The sequence below is a fragment of the Bos taurus genome, chromosome 3, assembly GCF_002263795.3.
Source record: "Bos taurus isolate L1 Dominette 01449 registration number 42190680 breed Hereford chromosome 3, ARS-UCD2.0, whole genome shotgun sequence".
Classification (NCBI taxonomy): Eukaryota; Metazoa; Chordata; class Mammalia; order Artiodactyla; family Bovidae; genus Bos; species Bos taurus.
The window spans coordinates 29,221,841-29,244,716 of record NC_037330.1 but is presented as its reverse complement, the minus strand read 5'-3'; the positions used below and the strand labels follow the sequence as shown (position 1 = coordinate 29,244,716).

Below are 22,876 nucleotides of genomic sequence, written 5' to 3'. Positions count from 1 at the left end.
TTTTGTCATTACATGGTGGTTGTTTTTTTGTCATTTTGTTTGTTCAGATAAAGAATGTCATGTATCCAATTTCTGTAAGGCAGGGAACTCTGGCAAAGGCTATTCTCCTTCTCAAAATGTTAGGAATCTCTTGCTTCTCTCCCACACACTGCAGACTCCATCTCAGAGGCGGTGCGGACATAGACACGTCATTAACTTTTATGTCTCTGCACCTTTGCATATTCCTTTCCCTCTGGACAAGCCAACACCTCCCACCCACACACATCTCAGGGTTGACCACCTGCACAGCACCCCACCTCCAAGGTTCCCCTCTCCTGAAGTCACCCCTGGTGCCCACGTCCGAGCCAATCACCCACCATGGAAGACATCATCTGACATATTCTCCAACCAGAATACGCATATGATTATTTCCAGTCTCTGATCCTCACAGGCTGGAATCTCATTCATGTATCGGATTCAGGAATGTGGAGTTAAGGAAGGGAGGGGTCCACCCCTCACCTGGTGGACGATGCTGGCTCTGTGGTCTGTCGCTGCAGCCGTGTGTGACGCTTGATGTGCTCTTTGACGGACATCTGCACCTCAGCTGGGATATCTGGGGACGTGTGGCTGATCTTCACAGCCGCCTCTAGGAAGCCCAGGGTGTGGGGGTCCTTGAGCTTGTCCGCCATGTTGCCTCTGGAGCTGGGGCTCTGGAGGGCCTCCGGGGAGGGATTAGCTGAGGAGGGGCTGGAGGCCTCCTTGTTCCTCCAGGGCATCCAGCACAGCTTCCAAAAGAGAAAGAGAAAAACTGCCACCAGGGCCACGCCACACACAATAACTACCACTGCGAGGAGGCTGACAGAGGTGCCTGCCCTCAGCCAGGCAGGGAGGCACAGAGACAGACAGAGGTGGGGAGAAGCCGGGAAGGGTTTTCAAAGAGGGGCCACACACAAGGGACAGAGACGGAAGAAGAGAAAAGAGTGGTCATGAGAAGGCTGCCCAGGCAGAGGAGGGATGGTTGTAGGGTCAGTGCTCCACATCCAACTTGTGAAATATCTGCAGCCTCGTGTTCACCTCAGGCTGATTTCTCCAGCTTCGCCCCTCCCCCCACCGCCAGCTTGGGGAGCACCTGGGCTGCCTCCCCAACTCCCTGTTGGCATGTGCCCAGGGAAGGGAAGGTAATTTAAATAGCAGCCTAAGCAAATGTGCAAATTCGTGAAGCGTTCACATTTGGATGCTGTTTGAATTTCTATTAGAACTGTTACTATGGCCAGACTTAAAGCAGAGTAGTTTTTTGCAGACAGTTCTCTTCCTCCACAGGTTGTGAGGCATCGGGGGCCCCAGGCTGAGAAACTTCATTCTCTTCACTCACCCCAAGCCCGCCAAGCCCACAGCAGGAGCTAATATATAGTGAATAGGTTGACTTGAAGAGAATGAGATCAGGCATAATCTCCTTGAGGGTGGGGATTAGGTCTAATGCTTCTCCTGTATTCCCAGAAGTGTGCACATAGTAGGCTCAACAAATACTTGTATGAAGCTGGAATCTCCCTGGAGAAGGAAATGGCAACCCTTTCCAGTATTCTTGCTTGGAAAATCCCATGGACAGAGGAGCCTGAAGGGCAAAAGTCCATAGGGTTGCACAGAGTTGGACATGACTGAGCCCACACACACCACACCAAGTTGGAATCTGATCCACACAGTTTACTTCAGAGCTAAATACAAACAATTCTGATAGCTGTCCTTTGCCCCCATTCCTGTGGTTCTGCTGTAACACTGGTATTTTTGAAAGTCATGATTGATTCAGAGGCAGGCACTCACTGTCCCACCCTGTGCCCCAAGTAGGATGTCCATTACCCTAGGAGAGTTTTGAAGGATGCCTCTCTCTGGGAGAAGCTACTAAGCACGCCCCTCACCCGCACCCCACCTTTAGGAATGAACCTTTGAGCTCAAGGCCTCTTCTTACTCTGAGACATCAGGAAGCCTTGAACCAATGGGTTTGCACAAAGGTCACTTGTAGACAAGCCAGAAGAGGCTTGTTTGGCTTGCGTATGACTGAAAAATCAAGCAGTTCCATCATCACCATCGTCATCATCACACCAGATTCCTGGCTTCTCTGGAAATGGCCTGAGGTCTTGGTAACTGGACCTGTGCTCCCACATACTGAGAACTGGTGATGCCCTTCGGAAGGCTGTATGCTCACTAGCTCCTGTCCCTGTTACTTGCCTGCCACTGCAGGCCTATGAATTATCCTGTCCCAAGCCTTAAGAATCTTGGGATTTAAGGTGAGGAATGACCCTACAAGTACTGAGGTCAGGCTGTGCTTCTGCAGGTGGGAGCAGTGTTCCAGATGAGGGACTTGCCTGTGGTCAGAGATCACAGAGCCTAGACCAGGGTCCAGATGTCCACTGCCCACCCAGCCTAGGGCTCATTCCACTGTCCCAGACTGTTTGTCCTGGATTAAACTGTAGGTTACTGTAACCCTGTGTTATTTTTCATTTGTCTGACTCACGGCTCAGCATAGAAATTGACACATGAGAATGAATGAATGAATCAGTCGATCAATGTCAAATAAAACAGCTGTCATTATCGCTCAACCAATATTTACTGAGCACTTGCCTTGTTCCTGGTACTAAACTAGGCTGGGAGATGCTTGGTCCCTCTTTGGGGGATCAAGAGAACTCTCACAGCACAGGCCCCAGGGAAAGCTCTCCTCCTTCCAGAGGGACCTGAGGAAGAGGCCAAAACATCAGTCATCTCTGGGGAGCGAGCACTGCCTCCCGACTCCCTGGCTGCAGGGTATTGGCCTTGATCAGCTACCGCCTTCAGGACTAAGGAATAAGAACATAGGACCCTCATGCCTTTTGCCACCTTCTCCAGGCCTCAGGCCCCTGCACAGAGACCTGGGAGCCTTTCCCCAGCATAGGAGCTGAGGTTAGTCCACCAGAGACTGCTAGGGACCAGACAAACTGATTCTAAGTGAACTTCTAGACTAAAGGTCTCCAATTACAGTGTGCATGCATCCTGGGAGTGTAAGAGAAAAAAATATTAGATTTCTTGAATATTTATTCATTATCTGAAAAATAAAAAAATACGAATTATAATATACAAATTGATAGTAATGAATTTTGTTATTGAATTTAGTCAAGTTATGAACATTACAATGTCCAAGGCGCAAAGTGCTTTTTATGTATTCACTCATTTAAGACTCTCCAGTGAAATAGGTGAAGATTATTATCCTCATTTTGCAGATGAGGAAACTAAGGCACAGAAGGTTAAATAGATTGCCCAGGGTCACACAACTGCTAAGTGTTTGGAGAGTCAGCTTTACAATACCCCTTTTGTACATGTGTATAGAACATGGGAGCAAATAAACACATATTGGAAGTATTAAATAAAAATAAATTTTGCTGTTACGATTTCATGATCTAAATAGTTTGAAGACTGTTTCCTTAAGCCCTGATACCCTTGGGGTTCACAGGAATGCTACCACAGATATAGCTAAGTATATACCACAGATATATATATGTGTGTGTGTGTGTATTTAAAAGTATCTGGCCATCTCTGAGCCCTCCACATCTGTTCTTTGTTACAGCGGTTCCGGGTGCATTCTCTGCAATATGAGTCACCTTAAAACAAAAGGTATTTCTAGGGTTTTGCTTTCCTTTGATCATACATCTTTCTTCTTCTGGTAATAATTAGAATTTTAATGAGAAAGGGGGAGAAATGGGGGGAATCTAGAGAGCAGAGAGTGCATTTAAATGTTCAGTCTGACAAAAAAAGAAAAACAACTGAATTCATAAATGAAAAGAGAGGTGGAGGAATCAATTTTTCCTCAGCATGGTTGCTATTTGGAATGTGTCTCCACATGACCCCTGGCTGTTGTCCCCTCAGCACTGTGAGATTATTGGGAATTGGCACCCGGTGCTCAATACTGGTTATGTAAGGCCAGGAGGCCCTTCCTCTGCCTGGAGACTCTTCTTCCAGGATACCTCACAGGCGGGCCATGCAAATAGAATTAGGTCCCAATGCTGAGTGGGTTCACACCACAGGGGAACGAGGTGGTGAGCAAGGCTGGTAAGACCAGAATTAGGCCACGGTGTGTATGATTGCAGAGGATTTAGCTCCTTTAAAATCACTGCGTGTGACCTGGAATTCAGCCTGCCCTCAGAGCCTGGCTGAAAACGTGTCACAAAGGGCTGTCCAAAGGCCCAGGTGACCTAAGACACTTGCCTTCCTACCCCGGGCCTGCTGGGACCAACCCACCAGGATGCATTGCCTCTAGTAAACTGCAGGTGCATACACAGCCTTCACAGCCTTTTCCCCACTCAAGTCTTGTTTGAACCTCAACCCTCTGAGGCAGATAGCATTTTGATGGCAGTTTAGCCACCTTTTGAGTTCTGACCCAGTGCTCTTCATGTTATACCATACACTAGCTTCATGGTAAGAGAGAATAAGGACACCGTGGGGGAAGGAGAGGGTAGGACAAATTGAGAAAGTAGCACTGACATAGGAGAAGGCAATGGCACCCCACTCCAGTACTCTTGCCTGGAAAATCCCATGGATGGAGGAGCCTGGTGGGCTGCAGTCCATGGGGTCTCGAAGAGTCGGACATGACGGAGCAACTTCACTTTCACTTTTCACTTTCATGCATTGGAGAAGGAAATGGCAACCCACTCCAGTGTTCTTGCCTGGAGAATCTCAGGGATGGGGGAGCCTGGTGGGCTGCCGTCTATGCGGTTGCACAGAGTCAGACATGACTGGGGTGACTTAGCAGCAGCAGCAGCAGCAGCAGCATTGACATATACACACTATCATGCGTAACAGAGATAACTAGCGGGAAGCTGCGGTGCAACACAGGGAGCCCGGCCTGGCGCCCTGTGACGACCTGGGGAGGCGGCAAGGGCTTGGGGAGGGAGGCTGAAGAAGGACGGAATGTATATATGTAATTATGACCGAGTCGTGTTGACATATGGCAGAGACCACCACAGCATTGTAAAGCAATTATCCTCCAATAAAAGAAAGAGAGGTAAGCCTCTGGTAAGGGAGAAAGTCCTACACATTGAAAAAGAGGACGAACTTCCTAAGTGTTTGTATTTCTATTCTTCTTTCCTCTCCTTTTCCTTCTTTACTTCCCCTTCATCCTGGAGAGAAAGAAGCATTGTTTTGGAGTCAGACTGGGTTCATTCAATGTCCATCTCTACTGGTTATCAACTGTGACTCTTAATCTCTCTCAGACTCTGTTTCATCATCTGTAAAATGGGTAGAGTAATATATCTACCTGATAGGGTCATTGTGAGATTTAAATGAGATCAAGTGTATCAAAAGTGCAAAGGACAGTGCCTAGAATGTAGTAAGCCATATAATAAATATCTGCTATTTTTATTAGAATTGTCTAGTTCTGCCCAGTCTGATTTTGAACATCTTTTAATTTTAAAATTTGTTTAGTGGGCAGAACACATGCAAACCATGAACACTAATAAGAGAGATAGCTTTAACTTTATCATTACAAACTAGGAACAATCTTACCAGTAAAAATAATATAATTATTCTATTATATAATATATATATTAATATAATACAATTATTCTATTATGTCTCTATATAATATGTATTATAATACATATATATTATAGCTAGATCTCCCTGTATCTCAAGATGTAATACATACTATGTGAAAGATCTCACATCTCCAAGTTTTTCTGTCAGTACTCACTGTTCAGTTGTTTTGCCATTACTGTCACCAACCAGCTGGTGAACAAGCTCCAAAGGAATAAGAAGAAATTCATGGAAGAAAAATGTACAATGCAGAACGTACTATGCTTTTGCAAAGTTTGCTTGGAAACTGGGGAAAAGAAGTCCATTATTCAGTATTAGGTATTAGAGGAGACCAGTATTTTACGGGCACCTGGTTTGGGGAACCATATTGACCAGTTACCCAGCAGCCTTTGGGAGAGCAGATAGTGATGGGACTTGGCTTCAGAAACACACCCAGTGATCTGGTGCTGTGCAGGGCATGTGGGTTCTAGCCTGGACTGGGGAAGTGCTCAGGGACATGAGGCAGACATCTCCACTGAGCACCAGTGCCAGAATGACCACAGAGCACGCTTATCAACTGTGTGACCTTGAACAAGTTACTTAACTTCTCCAAACATTAGTCTCCTCTTTTACTTCAAAGAATCACTGTAAATATTAGATGAAGTAAGGCCTTGAGCACAATGCTGGATACATGGTGTGTGTGTGCTTAGTTGCTCAGTCGTGTCCGACTATTTGCAATCCTTTGGACTGTAGGCTCCCACCAGGCTCCTCTGTCCACAGGATTTTTCAGGCCAAGAATACTGGAGTGGGTTGCATTTCCTCCTCCAGGGGATCTTCCCAACTCAGGGATTGAACCGTGCCTCCTGTGTTTCCTGCATTGCCAGGTGGATTCTTTACCCACTGAGCCATCGGGGAAGCCCAATATATGGTGAAAGTTCCCAAAGGTAAGTTGCTGTTATTTCTTCCTGGTTTTTGTTTTTGTGGTGGGTAACAGTTCACTGGGTACAGAATGGACCCAAAGCTTGGCCATTGAGGCAGGGAAGGGGGACATGGAACCAGGGGGCAAACATGTGAGAGACTTTAAGACCCTTCTTTTCTGGTGATGATGATAAGGCCCCTTCTTTCCTGATGATTCCCTGAAGGCCATCAGGGCAGGACCTGCCTGTCACCTTAAGTGAGATTGTCTGACAGGGGGGATGGCTCATGGCCTCCCTCTCTCTCTCTGGAAAATGGTAGGCTATTAATTAGCAACCCAGGCATTTCTTATCTCCCCACTGACACTTTTTTCTCTGGAGACAGAGCCCTGATACTCCAGTGCTCCCTCCTCTTCTCTCCACCCATAGTGTTAGGATTTATCAGCCTTTCTCATCGCTTGCTATTGTTCCCATTTTTCTAATGGGCTTCCGTGTCAGGAAGACATTCTTGCTAACAGACTGTAATTGAAAAGATAAACTGGAGAGAGGAAGTGAAAAGAAAGGACCATTTCCTCTGCTCCCCTCAAAGCTGGAGAAAGCTGGCTGCAGGGTCTGGGGTCACTGATGGACCCTCAGAAATGGGCAATGTCAGGCTCTGCAGAGTGAAAGCTGCCTCAGTGAAGGAGCTCCTGGGCAGACACAGCTGGAGGCACAGACTCGCACAACTCAGGGAGCAGCCAGCAAGAAACTCAGAGGCCCCAAACCCTGGAAGGTGCAGTGTCTAATCTAGGAAGGGAAAAGACTCTGGTCAGAACCATTAATATGAAGACTAGTAATGAAAGTATTAGTTGCTCAGACGCGTCCGACTCTTTGTGACTCCATGGACTACTGTAGCCCACTAGGCTTCTCTGTCCATGGGATTCTCTAGGCAAGAATACTGGAGTGGGTTGCCATGCTCTTCTCCAGGGCATCTTCCCAACCCAGGGTCAAACCCATGTCTCTTACATTTCCTGCATTGTGGGCAGGTTCTTAACTATCTGAGCCACCAAGGAAGCCCTAGTAACAGTATTTGTTATTTATTTCTATATAGTAAGTGCTGTGCCCCTTACAAGATCTCTTAATCTTTACATCCTCCCTAAGAAATTAGTATTCATCTCTAAAAGAAGGGCTTCCCTGGTGGCTCAGAGGGTAAAGCATCTGCCTGCAATGCGGGAGACCCGGGTTCGATCCCTGGGTCGGGAAGATCCCCTGGAGAAGGAAATGGCAACCCACTCCAGTATTCTTGCCTGGAGAATCCCATGGACAGAGGAGCCTGGTGGGCTACAGTCCATGGGGTCACAAAGAGTTGGACACAACGAAGCGACTTCACTTTCACTTTCTCAAAGATAAAGTAACTACGTTGAGAGATGTTAAGGTAGTAACTTGTACAAAGTGTACCTAAGCGGAAGAGTTGAGATTTGAACTGGGGACTTTCTGATGTTGAAGCCCAGGGTCTTGAGCAGTTCCCTGAGGGGTCTGGAGGCAGAGCTGAAGTGTTCCAGAGGCAAAGTCTGGGCAAAGAAGCTGGGGAGGCATTTCTTCACTATAATTAGGAGAGGGTGGGGAGCATCTTCAGGTTTTTAGCCTGACCCTCTGAACCTGGGCAGAATTCTGGGGACCAGCCTCCTCATCCCCCATCTCTTTCTCCTTCCCTGGAAGATGCAGAAACTATAGCCATCAGGCAAATAATCAATGGCCCCTGGAAAAGTCCCATCTGGAAATGTACCTGAGAAATCCCTGAGAGAGAGAGAGAGAGTGTGTGTGTGTGTTGGGACAATGAAGGCTATTTTGTTCTGAGGCTCACATACATCTTCCATTAATAATAAGCTCTGCTTGTAAATTTATTAGGAGAACCTGGTATAATTAAAATTCAGGGTTAGGGGGAGGGGAAGCAGGAAGCCTTTGCTTCCTTTCCTTCTTTCAGAGATCCAGGCTGAACTACTGATGGGGATAATTAGTGGAGTCCAAACAGAGAAGGAATTAATGCTCTTGGAAAAGCTGTGATGAGGAGAGACAATGCTGGACTAATTACAGCCGCACCAAGCTTTATGACTGGGTGCCTGTTTCCACCATCATTAGAGGATTCAGGGATAAATCGGAGACTAATATGGAGTGTCATAGCTAACAGAGCATTGGCATTAATTTAGGGATTATTTTAGTATTATTATTTTGGTGGATGGTAACTGTACCTTTCTGCCTGGTGGTCAGGATATGTGGCCCTTCTGAATGGAGCAGTCAAGGCTGGGATGATGGGGAGAGGGGCAGACATAAAGTTGGATTCTTTTTCCTCCACCTCCATCTCCCAGTTTATACTTGCAACCAGTGAGAAAAGAGGTTTGCCTGGACCTCATGGAGCAAGAAAAACAGTTCAGTCCCCACACAGAGAGAAGGGAGGGATAAGGTAGTATCATATACCTGGAGAATCCAGAGCTGGATGTACTGCTCACCTCCACTTTTCAGTCCCTCTGCTTTCAGTTCCTAACTGTGGCTGTGTCCTTCTGTTTTTATGTTTAAAAATTTCCCCCTTTTTTCTCCACCTTCTGTTTTTAGGCATCTTTTCCTAAGTTGGACTAGCAGGGGTGCCACTTAGCTGTGTCAGGACTTTTCTCTTACTCTATGTTCCCCCTACCCCCCACCCTACTCCAGACAGTTCTGTGGGAAAGTGAAAGTGTTACTCAGTCGTGTTTGACTCTTTGCAACCCCATGGACTGTAGCCCACCAGGCTCCACTGTCCTTGGAATTCTCCAGGCAAGAATACTGGAGTGGCTTACCATTTCCCTCTCCAGGGGATCTTTCTGACCCAGGGCTTGAACCTGGGTCTCCTGCATTGCTGGCAGATTTTTTACCATCTGAGTCACCAGGGAAGCCCTGCTGCTGCTGCTGCCGCCGCTGCTGCCGCTGCTGCCGCTAAGTCGCTTCAGTCGTGTCTGACTCTTCACGACCCCGTGGACTGCAGCCTACCAGGCTCCTCCGTCCATGGGATTTTCCAGGCAAGAGTACTGGAGTGGGGTGCCATCACCTTCTCCAAGGGAAGCCTTATACAGATCTTAAAAAAACCTGGCCTGATCCACATGCTTCAATCTTAGTCCTCATTATTTTCAGTCACACATCATACTCCAACTCTGTGGACAGGGAGGACACAGTCATGCTAGAACAATTAGAAAAGAACATATCTTTTGTGCAGAGCTTGGGAGGATGGAACATTCTGTATCTACCATCCCCACTCTTGAAGTTCCCACACAGAGAGAAGGTAACTTCTAGAACTGTAAATCCAAGGGCTCTACAACTCCTAGATCCTTGATCCTGGTTCTGGAATCTTAAAGCCCAAGACACACCATAGTCTGAATATCATCACCATGGGTTCTAAAGGATTATGTATTGCACATTTCCCCAGAGAGGGCAAAATCTGCAGAATTCCTTCCTTCCATCAAGGAGTGAGGGACTGACTCAGTTACAGAAACAGAACTTTTTTTGTGTGCTTGGATGAAATGCTGTGCATTTAATTTGGCATCACAAGCAGGAGAAATACTATCTGTGCTGCAAAAGGCCAACTTTAAAGCCAGGTGGCTGAATCACAGAACATCTCCAGAGTCATTGGAAAAGTGAACAAACATCACATACATCTCATGGCCATAAGTGCACCAAAGAATAATCATTCCTGCCTGCCAGCCTGGGAGGGGAAGGGCTGCTCAGGCTCTCTCAACAGATCCTTGCATTTTCTGGAACAACTCTGTACTTCTTACTACCTTGAGAATGCTATCAGAACCCAAGCTACCCACACCTAACACTCTGCAACTTGGCTTATGAAAAAAAAGTTTATTCGCCTCCAAAAGGCAAAGGACACAAAGAAAGGTGAAGAACTGCCTGCTAGTATCCCTGGGGTGGGGGTGGGGGTGGGGCGTGAGCGCAGGTGGATAGTAAGAAGGAAAGCAGACCCTTTACCTTTAGAGTTTTTAAAGAAAAGATAGGACTTGCTTTTAGCTCAGATAGCTGTGTACAGATGTTTCCAATTCAGGGTCTGATTGAGATTTCTTGTGTAATTCATATCACAGACCTTGGCATGTAAGAGGGTCCCCGAAAATGATAGTAGAGTCAGAATCTCAGTTGTTGAATCTCAGGATGTTACTTAAAATTACATGAGCTAGAGACTTACAGGAGTAGAAAGGCAGAGGAAAACATTCAATGGCAAAGGGATCTGGGAATACTCTCATCACTTGCATTTTTCATGAAACTGCAAATGAAAAGATGCAGCATTTCTCTGAATGGAGAATCTGGACCCAGACAGTTGTTCTGGAATGCAGTTGTTCTGGGATGCCTGGGTGTGGGATACCTCAGGGCCTGATCCCAAATTCCACAGCATCACCCCAGACTCCATGCACACCTAAGCCTCCAAGAGCCCAAAGCCACACTTAACCATTTTTCTTTTTCCTGCTCTGATCAAGGGTCTTCTGCCTCTCCCATCCCTTTCAGACCCCTCCCCCCACAGCTTGGCCCCAGGGCTTGTGACTCAGCAGCCAAAGTTAAAGTTCCCCAGGGCTGACAATTCAACCTTGCTCTCTGAAGCAGCCTGCAGGGAAGGCATACTGATTCATCTGGGCCTGCTGGCTCTTACTCCTCAGCCTTCCCTCATCCCCAGCCTGGCCATCCAGGTACCTGTCATTGCAGACTATGCGGTGTCCCTCTGAAGTCAGAACACCAATGCCTTCCTGTATCAGGATGTGTACACATGTATGCCAGCTGCCCCCCCACCCTTAGCATTTCTGCTCTAAACAGACAGGAGGAAGAGTCTCCATCCAGAACTCGACAGGTGTGTTCTCAGCTTGAATTTAGGGTCTGAGGGGGTCAGAGCAAGCATTAAGAGACCCACTGGAGAAGGATCATTGGAGCAAAGAAGGGAAGGGAGCTGGGGAGGCAGGCAGGAAGAGACTCCCTGACTTGGGGAAAATTGTGTGTCTGACAAGCATACGGAGTTGGGTAGTGCAGGAGGTGATGGCACCTGAGAACCAAAATCTGATAATACTTACTGGGCCTAATTTGTTCAGAGATTCTTCAAGAAGAATCAACCTCCACCACCGTACAACCTTCTAAAAGTTCTTCTGCATATCTAACCTCAGTCCTTTCTGCTGCAGTAATCAGCTCATTGATTAAACACTGCCAGGACCAGAGTTGGGGGGGAGCAGCGCCCCCTACAACCCACACAGAGCCGAGGTGGGCTCCACCCGCCCCACGGTTGGACACAGTCCCCTCACGCACACAAGCCTCCCCGGGGCCACTACCCTCCTCCCTCTCCCCTATTCCCCAGCGGCCCTGTTCCTAAACTAGGACCTAGCTACATCTCCGACCTTTAACCTCAAGTGAAAACAGGGCCCTGGAACCTACGGCCTCTGGAGAGCTTACTCCACCTGTACCTCCTCCCAGAACCGCGGCTCCAGTCCCCGCTTCTGGTCCCAGGAGAAGCGCGTGGAGATAAAATTCCCGCCTCTCGGGGCCCCCTCCTCGCTCTCCCGCGCGGATGATGCGCCGCCGCGGGGCGACCCCAGCGTACCTCTAGGCCCAGCGCCACGGGGGTCAGGGTTGGGGTACAAGGAGGGGTGGAGTCTGTGGAGCCAAAGGAACCCCGGAGCCCGGGTCCCTGCAGGACCTCCCCACCCCCACTCCGTATTCTCTCTCGAGGCTTCACACTGCCCCCAGCCTCTCCCCATCGCGCGTTACTCCCTCCCGCCCAGGACCCTCCAGACATCGGGATCCGGACAAAGAAGCCCGGCTGCCGGGGGTGAGCGCGGCCGCGCGGCGCGGGTGAGGCAGGTAAATACCCGCGGCGGGCCAACCGCCACGCCGCCCACCCTCCCGCGGTTCCCGCCGCCAGGGCGCGACACGCCATTCCCGCTGTCGCGACTCCCGGGAGACGCCGCAGTCGCGCGCCAGGCCCGGGCCCCGCGGGGCTCGCGGTCCCGACTCACCGGCTCCGGCGAGCTCGACCCGGCTCGGGCTCCCTCCTGGGCTCGGCAGCCGCCTGGGACTGCGTCCGGCGCAGGGTCCGCGCCGTTCGGGCAGGAGGCGCCCGCTTGGCGAAGTCGGCAAGAGACACCGGCTCCGTCGCTCATCGGCCCCGAGTCCGAGTGAGTCACAGAGAGACCGAGGGAGCGAGTTATAGGGGTGGGGAGTGGGGGGTGCGGCGGGGAGGATGCCGAGACACCCTCCCCCACCCCGCCCCCCGCCCCCCAGCGGAGACGCAGAAAGCCACTAGCAGTCGGAGACACCCGGACACAAAGACCTCGTGCCAGGCGCAGACCCAAGTTTCTCCCTGAGAGACCCAGGGGACTGGGGCCGCCTTCCCCGAGAGATCAGATAAACTGACGGGACAGACCGACAGACGCACCCAGGGACCTTGACACCCTCCGAAAAGACGAGTTACTTCCTCAGCCGGGATGTTCCTGGTCTCCTGCTTGCTCCACGGACCCCCTCCGCGGGAAGATCGCCCGCGGGGCAAGCAGAGAGAGCAAGAGGGAAACTGAGGCCCCTCGGGGAGCCGCGTCCTGGCAGCCCGGCTTTCCGCGGGGGCACCGCAGAGTCACACAGGTTTAAGCAGGGGTATTCTCTCCCTCCCGGATCCCCTTCGCGTCTCTATGCTTGTTCTGCGAGCGATGGCCAGTGCACTAGCCGGGGCTGGATCCGAATCCAGAATCCTGAGCTAGAGTTCTCCACACAGGCTCCGGGGTTCCCGAGGCTGGGGCTTTGGGGAGCAGGGACACCCAGGGCGAGACTCCAGGAAGGGAAGGGGCCTCTGCTTTCCTGTTACCTGAGTCGGCAGCGCTCGGACTCCGCTCTGGGGGCTCTAGCTCGAAGCTCCGACAAGTCTCCACGTCCAGCCCGAGAGGGGGCGGCCGGGCCCGGCACAGAGAGGCCAGGACCGCGAGCGCCGCCTGGCACCGAGGCTCCCCGGTCCCCCGCACCCCACTCATGCCCCGGACACCGCAGCCCTCCAAGCAGCCGCCGGAACCTGCGCCGCGGCCGGACTGGGGCGGGGCAAGGCGGCCCCAAGAAGACCCTCCCCGCAGCGGCCCCCTCCGGCTCCGTTCGGCTTTTAATCACTTCCCCGCAGGGTCTCCGCCCCTCACGTGGCATCCCGCGGCAGCTGGCAAGTCTGGCGCCTCACGGCCGCCCCCTCTACACTCAGGGACCGGTCTGAGTCCGGGCGGTTCAAGGCGGAGGGACCGAGTTGTCCCGCATCCTGGAGGGTTCAAGACCTGGGAAAGAGCCTAGGATCCGGCTCCGCATTCACGGCCTGGTGTGACCTTGGGCCTCCCTGAACCTCAATTTTTCCTCTCTGTGAAAAGGGTACAAATGAAAATGAGTGCTTCACGGGCTGCGGGGAGATGTAAAGACAGTGGTTGTGAAAACACTGGGTAAATTGCCACATGCCACACAAGTGGCAACGAAATGGAGAAACCTATTCTAGAAAGATGGATGACCCTGCTGGGAGTGGGAGGACCTTGGCCAAGGTTCCTAATCGGGGAAGTTAGTCAGACTTGCCCCCTGTGCCAGCTTCGAAGGCAGAAGACCCCAAGACTGTGGGGCGATGCGAACTGCAAAAAGACTTTCTGAGCCCCTCATTCCTGCTGTCCGCGGTACCCGCACGTTGCTATGGCGACGGGAGGCAGCGGCCGTCTCTCTCCATGGCAACCGGAGGGGAAAGTTTCTGGCGAATAAGAACGGGGGGCGTTTCAAGAGGGCCCTCAGTTCCCGCCAGACCCATGTCCCCGCATCGGTGTAACACTACCGACGTTACGCTTGCTGATAAGCATAACAAGAGCCAAAAGGACCGAAATTTAAACGGAAGGATTGAGGCTAGACTGGGCAGAACTCCCCTTTCGGAACTGTGGCGTCAGGTCCAGAAGCAGGTTGACTGAGGGGGCTGTTAGGTGCCCCTTTCAACCTGGAGGTCTGTGGACAGCCGCCAGGCCCCTGCGGGGCCTGTCACAAAAATCTTGCATTCTCGGCTGGTCGGCGGGTGGGCCTCTTCCTCTGTGGGGTTCACCCGAAACTCCAGGTTCAAGTCCCTTTGCCTTCCCGGAGCTGAGAAGGAAACTTTAGCTGCAGTCTCTGAAAGCCAGGAGGCTGGTGTGTATCTGGGTGGCGGGTGGAGGAGGAGGGTCTTTCCTCCTAATTAACACGCTAATTGGAAGTGGCTCCGGCGGTGACTCACTTCCCGGAGAGAGGAGATTCGGAGCCCCAGCTCCTGGCTGTCTCCATCGTGGGCCATCTGCGCTAGCCGGCCCTTGACAGCCCTGGGCAGCTAGTGCCCCGGGTACGGAGGGTCAAGACGACGCTTAAGAGGACCCTGGCAAACCGCCTGCGCTTCCTAGCTCTGTCCATGGTGCTGAAGGCTCCGTTGATGCAACTGGTGGCATGGGCACCCCATTAGGAGAGGGAGGTAGGCCGGGCAATTGCGGCGGGTTCGAAGCTTCCACTCTGACTTCAGGAGCTTGCGATAGGGGAGGACTTGGAACTCAGGCGGGAGTGACTGAGAAGACATGATCCCGGCCACACAATGCAATCCAGGCCACCTTCCTGTGAGAGGTGCTCAGTTGCAGTGTCAAGAAAGAGTGAGGCTTTAAGAACCTACCTGAAGAGCCCAGAGGTCCCATCAGTTTTCCCTCCACCACCTGGAGAGACTGGAGCTCAGAGGCCCCTTGTCACACACTCATTAGCAATTTCTGAGGGGGTAGGTTTGTGTTTATATAAAATAACAAATGGAGACTAACTGCTCTTTGCCCCTGTTTATGGCAGCTCTGTTACTCAGCAGCAGCAAGTTCTCCCTCCCCTTCTCCAGTTCCTGGGGAAATTTGCAGAACAAAGCGCCTTGTTTTGCCTTTGCAGAGAATGAAAAAAACACTGGTCCGTTCCAAGGGCCCAGGCCTGTGATGCAGGGAAATCAATATTTTGCTTTACAACGAGTGGGGGAATTTGCATCTAAACTGAAGGCAAAGGATCCTGTTCGGAGCAGAGCAGGTGGCAGGAACCGAGAATTAACAGATAATTTCTCATTGTTCCCGGATTCTGCCTCCACACTCGGCAGGCAGCTCTGCAGCGTCTCTGGCGCCCCGGCAGCAGCTCCGGACCTGGCATTTCTCAACCACACGGGGAGAAAAAGGTTCGCTCTGACAGGGCTGTGGGCAGGGGGCTCAGGCTCCCCGTTCAGTCAATAACTATTGAATTTGGACTGTGTAAGTGATCGTGTGTGTGTATGAGAGTGATGAGAGAGACAGAGATAAGAGAAAGAGAGACACATGGAGAGGCAGAGGATGAGAGGGACGTGTACTGAGACAAATATAAGAGAGAGATGCAGAGAACAGAGAGACACAGAACTGGCATGTTTATAAAGGGGCCCATAAAGAAACACTGATTCACAAAGAGAGATAAAAGAGAAACGTAATTATTTAATGATTCTTACATTAAGAGACAAGCTCTGCCCTAGTTGTCATCTTCCTGCCCTCTCCCCACAGTTAATTGCTGATACATTTGGTCACATAACCAGCCACAAAGCAGAAAGAAAAAATCCTCATGTAAAGATGGGACTCTTTCCTCTTTAGAATCCCTTTAGACTGCAAGCCCACTCCCAAAACACATCTAGGTTTCTTTCCATATGAAAAGACTAAATTCAGACTCCAGAGTCCTATTCAGACCCGGGTAGGGGAGGAGAGAAAGAAGTGAAATTGTTACCCCTCAACTCTTATCTCTCAGAAGAAGATTCTTCTTTGTCCTCTCTTTGGCTTGCAGGATCTTCTTTCCCTGACCAGGGATCCAACCCACACCCCCTGCAGTGGAAGTTAAGAGTCTTAACCACTGGACTGCCAGGGAAGTCCCAGGAAAACTTTCTAAGTTTTGGGGTTAAAGATGGGAAAGTGTAGGAGGCACAGAGCCAGCAAGGCATAGGCAAACAAGGGCACAGAGCTGTGCCCCAGGGGGCTGGGTCCCAGGGCTGGTACACCAAACCAGCCCCGGGACAGTCATGCTCCCGTAAGAGTCTTGGTTCTTTATTGACAAGATAACTAAGTGGGATGAGAAGCTCTTGGAGGCTTCTTCCAGCAACCACACTCTAGGATTTTACAGGAGAGGAAAGGAGAAAGCTGAGCAGGGAAAAGAAGGAGAGAGTGAGGTTTTTCTGGCTCTGAAGAAAAGGGTGAGTTTAAAATGTCCAGACTCTCTTTGGGCTTCTCCTCCCCTGTTACTCTCATTCTTGTACAGTCCTGGCTGGAGCTTTGTAAACCGGATTCCCCCCACTCCCCAGGCCAGACTGCTCAGAAGCAGGAGAAGGGGGTGGAGGTGAGGCAAAAGGCAAAGTGAGAGGAGGTTTGAGGCAAAAGCCAGCAGCCTCCCACTCCTATGCTCTCCTCTGATCAGAAATGACTGAAGTACACTTCCCCTGCCCCCCACCCCAAGTCTCTTAGGCAGTGGCCTGACTGCCCTTGGAAACTTCCCACCCTGCTCTGAGCTGCAATGTCCTGTTGAGTTATGCTACAAATAAAATAAATTAAAACAATAATAATTTCTAAAAAATTAAACCTCAGTAGGAAATTGCTAATGCTGTAGGCGGGAAGAATGAGCTCCTTTGACATGAGCCGATGTGTCATATTGTCTTTCCATCTCAATGCAATTTCTAAATAGGGAACCCTTTCCCCATTCCCTCCTCCCCTCCATACCCCCAGCAGAGATGTAAAGGGAGCAGTCTGACATTCATAGATACAGAGAAATAGACACAAGCAGACCCACCGCTTTGCTAAGCAGATTGGAGCCGAGAGGACTCTGACCCAACCTTGAAGACCACTGGTCTCCTCTCTCCACCTCTCCAATCTCCTGCTTACTGAAGCATCTGGCCACTTTTGTGAAGGTTTTCAATTTTCTCTAAGACAACAGACATCAGCTCAACCTGTTCTGCTGGTGAAGAATTAAGTTGATGTCCTGAATTGGGGAGTGGGAGTAACTTTATACCATTATTTGGAACACACTCTTCCATGGAATCCCAATGGAGTTTCTGCCAAAACAGCTTTATCAGTATTTCCAGCAGATGTCACCCTGTACCCCTCACCCCCACACCAACATAGCAACTCTAGGCAAAGCTCCATGACTTCTGCAAATCTTACCCCTCCATGCCATTATAAGAGTTTCCAGGAATTCCCCCTTCCCTGAAAGATAGAGAAGACATTGTAGAGCTCTAAGTCAATGCCCAGGTGTTTTTGAGAGTCCAGTCTTGCTTTTGTTTTAAGAAAGGTCCTCAACAGTTCAAGCTATCTAAAGTGAAAGTGAAAGTCACTCAGTTGTGTCCGACTTTTTGTGACTCCATGGACTATACAGTCCACGGAATTCTCTAGGCCAGAATACTGGAGTGGGTGGCCTTTCCCTTCTCCAGGGGATCTTCCCAACCCAGAGATCAAACCCAGGTCTCCCACATTGCAGATGGATTCTTTACTAGCTGAGCCACAAGGGAAACCCAAGCATACTGGAGTGGGTAGCCTATCCCTTCTCCAGTAGCTCTTCCCAACCCAGGAATCAAACCAGGGTCTCCTGCATTGCAGGCAGATTCATTTCCAACTGAGCTATGAGGGAAGCCACCTCAAACCACCTAAGCCAAGGGTATATTTGCCCTTCCTAAGTGGCGCTAATGGTAAAGAACCTGCCTGCCAATGCAGGAGACAGAGACATGAGTTCAATCCCTGGGTTGGGAAGATCCCCTAAAGAAGGGTATGGCAACACACTCCAGTATTCTTGCCTGGAGAATCCCATGGACAGAGGAACCTGGCAGGCTATATAGTCCATAGGGTCACACAGAGTCAGACACGATTGAGCAACTAACGCTTGTAGGCCAAAGCAGTCTGGGAACCAGGAAAGCAGATACAGGTTCAAGGTCAGAAATCATCACCTGTAATCCAGACCACCTGACCTGCCTCTTGAGAAATCTGTATGCAGGTCAGGAAGCAACAGTTAGAACTGGACATGGAACAACAGACTGGGTCCAAATAGGAAAAGGAGTACATCAAGCCTGTATGTTGTCACCCTGCTTATTTAACTTATATGCAGAATACACCATGAGAAACGCTGGGCTGGAAGAAGCACAAACTGGAATCAAGATTTCCGGAAGAAATATCAATAACCTCAGATATGCAGATGACACCACCCTTATGGCAGAAAGTGAAGAAGAACTAAAGAGCCTCTTGATGAAAGTAAAAGAGGAGAGTGAAAAAGTTGGCTTAAAGCTCAACATTCAGAAAACTAAGATCATGGCATCTGGTCCCATCACTTCATGGGAAATAGATGGAGAAACAGTGGAAACAGTGGCTGACTTTATTTTGGGGGGCTCCAGAATCACTGGAGATGGTGATTGCAGCCATGAAATTTAAAGACGCTTGCTCCTTGGAAAGAAAGCATATTAAAAAGCAGAGACATTACTTTGCCAACAAAGGTCCATTTAGTCAAGACTATAGTTTTTCCAGTAGTCATGTATGGATGTGAGAGTTGGACTACAAAGAAAGCTGAGCACAGAAGAATTGATGCTTTTGAACTGTGGTGTTGGAAAAGACTCTTGAGAGTCCCTTGGACTGTAAGGAGATCCACCCAGTCCATCCTAAAGGAGGTTAGTCCTGGGTGTTCATTGGAAGGACTGATGTTGAAGCTGAAACTCCAATACTTTGGCCACCTGATGTGAAGAGCTGACTCATTTGAAAAGACCTTGATGCTGGGAATGATTGAGGGCAGGAGGAGAAGGGGACGACAGAGGATGAGATGGTTGGATGGCATCACTGACTCAATGGACATGAGTTTGGGTAGGCTCTGGCAGTTGGTGATGGACAGGGAGACCTGGCGTGCTGCAGTTCATGGGGTCGCAAAGAGTCAGACACAACTGAGCGACTGAACTGAACTGAAAGCAGTTTTAGAGCTGGACCTAACCATCGTGAGCCTAGGGCGCTCTCTGCATTACCTGAGAAGTGAGAATGATATTGGAGTGGAAGAGCTAGAAAAGAAGCCAAGTGTGCTCCTCTTCACACTGACTTTGTGTAGAAGAAAGAGCATGGGTTTTAGAGCCAGACAGACCTGTGTTCAGCTTTTGGCTCTGTCACTTACCAACTGTATCACTTGAGGCACTGTATCTTAGCTCTCTGAATCTCAACTTTTTCATCTGTAGATTGGGACATATGAGGTCTGCTTTATAGTATACAAGGATTAAATGCCTGGAGTTAAATGCTTGTTTTTTAATGGCTGATTCATGGCAGGTGTTCAAACAAACAACAGTTCCTACCCCTTCTTCTTTCTGTCAGACCATACAGGGAAAGCTAGCAGGCGCATTGGCTAAAGATTAACCCATAAACTGAAGATTGCCAAGAGAAAATTTCTCTCATTTAATTTTTTTGGGGGCTGTGCCGGATCTTCACTGTGGTGTTCAGGATATTTTCCCCGACCAGGGATTTAACCCAGGCCCTCTGCATCGGGAACACAGACTCTTAACCACTGAACCACCAGGGAAGTCCCTTCTCTCATTTAATTTTATAACAACCCTAAGGCTAGAATGTAAGGGTGCTAGTAGTCCATTTGGTGAATGAGGAAATTAAGTAACTGGTCCCTGGTCACACAAGCTAAAAAGTAGCAGATAACTGGAATCTGGGCCTTCTGGTCCCTGGTGAGGGTATGAATAATTTTTTTGTTTTACAAAAAAGGTTATAATATTTTAAAATTGACTTCATAATAAAGAAAAAGTACTTGGAAAGAAATTACAGAGCAGTGAAAGATTCACCCCTATATCTTTGCAAAGGTCTTGGCCCTCTGACCTTAGTCATCCAATTACCCCTTGGACCCAGTTGCTGGTCTAGAGAAAACAGTATCATTGATGAAACACAGGGCTGGGGCCAGACAGCTTCATGGCTCGGGACATGCTTGGCTGCTCCACTCTTGACAGAGACAAGACTCCTCCGAGGGCAGCTTAGGGAGTCTCTGCGGCAGCTGGCTTGTGTCCTGTGGTCATAGCACAGCTTCCAGGAAGGGCCAAGTCAAGGTTCTGGTAAAACCAGGACCCCAAAGACTGGAATTATCCCCCAGGAGCCTGGAGGGGGTTTGTAATCTCAGGACTCTGGCTGTTCCACTAATGAAAAGAAACCAGATAAAATGCCAAAACTAATTAAAGTGACAAATCCACAAAAGGTCCTGTCAAAACTAGAAAGTCTTAAATCCTTGATTTCAACAGAACCCAAGCAGGAGGACTCAACAGAGTGAGTTTTGGGTCAAGGGCCTTCCCCTCCCTGTGCAATGGAAGGGTTATACCCCCTGGAGAGAACAAATCTGCTTCCTAAATTGTAGCCTGCATCCATTCAGTAAAATAAAAATCCTTTTTTATCCCTGCTCCCAAGCCTCATCTATGTGTCTCTGTTTGCTAGAAGTGCCATGAATGACTTTACTGCCTCAGCCCCCACCTTCATGCCTACTCCTGTACATTTGTAAAGTGGTACAGTTTACACAACACGTTCTTATATGATGTCTCACTTCATACCTGCAACAGCCCTAAAAAGTGGATATTATTATCTTTCTTTTACAAGGTGAGGTCTCAAGAGAGGCTAAAAATAACTGTCTCAGGATCAACTAGCAAGTGGCAGAGCCAGAACTTGAGCCTGTGTTTTCACATCATTCATTGATTCAGCATTTATTGAGATCCTACTAAGATCCAGTTCTGTACCAGGTACGTGAGATACAGTCCTATGTTGTTTCCCGTAAGCACACACAGCGTGCAGAGCCCTCAGCCCATGAAGGGCTCTATCCTGGGAGAATGCCCATAATCACTTGTGGAGAGAGGCCACACGTGAAATTGGTTTAAAATGAGTTCTCTGACCTCTTTGCTGCAGAGGTGCCCAGGCCCACATTGACTGTGAAATTCTCTTCGGTGGCATGATTCCCTCTGGATCGCCTTCCTCTCTTGATTCTCTCACTCTCTCTTGTCTGCCTCCTCCCAACCCTTCCTTTTTCTCCAGGATTCAACTCTCATCCCTTCTTCTGTCCCTGCATATTCTCTTGAGAGATCTCATCTACTCTGAGGGCTTTAAATACTAAATAATACTAACAGTATCAAACACTAAGATTTATTGTGTTTCAAAATCTATGTTGCTTGCTTAATATGTGCTGTGCTGTGCTTAGTCGCTCAGTTGTATCCAACTCTTTGTGACCCCATGGACTGTAGTCCGCCAGGCTCCTCTGTCCATGGGGATTTTCCAGGCAAGAATACTGGAGTGGGCTGCCCTGCTCCTCCAGGGGATCTTACCAACCCAGAGATTGAACCCAGGTCTCCCGCATTGCAGGCAGATTCTTTACTGTCTGAGCCACCAGGGAAGCTGCTTAATATGGATTGCATCATTTAATTCTTACAACAACCCTATTATTACCTGCAGTTTATAGGTATCAAGTGATAGAGCCAGAATTTGAACCCAGGAAGTCTCACTCCTGAGCCCATACTGCTCAGTTCAGTTCAGTTCAGTCGCTCAGTCTCGTCCGACTCTTTGCAACCCATGAATCGCAGCATGCCAGGCCTCCCTGTCCCTCACCAACTCCCAGAGTTCACTCAGACTCACGTCCATCGAGTCAGGGATGCCATCCAGCCATCTCATCCTCTGTCGTCCCCTTCTCCTCCTGCCCCCAATCCCTCCCAGAATGAGAGTCTTTTCCAATGAGTCAACTCTTCACATGAGGTGGCCAAAGTACTGAAGTTTCAGCTTTAGCATCATTCTTTCCAAAGAAAACCCAGGACTGATCTCCTTCAGAATGGACCGATTGGATCTCCTTGCAGTCCAAGGGACTCTCAAGAGTCTTCTCCAACACCACAGTTCAAAAGCATCAATTTTTCGGCACTCAGCCTTTTTCACAGTCCAACTCTCACATCCATACATGAGCACAGGAAAAACCATGACTAGAAAAAGCCTTGACTAGACAGATCTTGTTGGCAAAGTAATGTCTCTGCTTTTGAATATGCTATCTAGGTTGGTCATAACTTTCCTTCCAAGGAGTAAGCGTCTTTTAATTTCATGGCTGCAGTCACCATTTGCAGTGATTTTGGAGCCCCCCAAAATAAACTCTGACACTGTTTCCACTGTTTCCCCATCTATTTCCCATAAAGTGATGGGACCAGATGCCATGATCTTAGTTTTCTGAATGTTGAGCTTTAAGCCAACTTTTTCACTCTCTTCTTTCACTTCCATCAAGAGGCTCTTTAGTTCCTCTTCACTTTCTGCCATAAGGGCGGTGTCATCTGCATATCTGAGGTTATTGATATTTCTCCCAGAAATCTTGATTCCAGTTTGTGCTTCTTCCAGTCCAGCGTTTCTCATGATGTACTCTGCATAGAAGTTAAATACGCAGAGTGACAATATACAGGCTTG

At 49.3% G+C, this 22,876-nt stretch overlaps 1 protein-coding gene across 2 annotated transcripts in view; it reads right to left on the bottom strand.

Moving 5' to 3' along the window:
* SYT6 (synaptotagmin 6) overlaps positions 1–14,232 on the bottom strand; it is a 66,983-nt gene extending 52,751 nt beyond the window's left edge. The window contains exons 1-2 of one of the 2 annotated variants that reach the window (XM_015463497.3): positions 13,267–14,232; positions 499–847 (exon numbers count right to left, since the gene is read on the bottom strand). In XM_015463497.3, the coding sequence (XP_015318983.2) occupies positions 499–847; positions 13,267–13,429 (512 nt within the window). In that variant the 5' untranslated portion in view covers positions 13,430–14,232. The remainder of the gene's footprint in view (positions 1–498; positions 848–13,266) is intronic. The other variant, XM_059885035.1, reaches the window with a different exon arrangement.
* Positions 14,233–22,876: the final 8,644 nt, after the last annotated feature.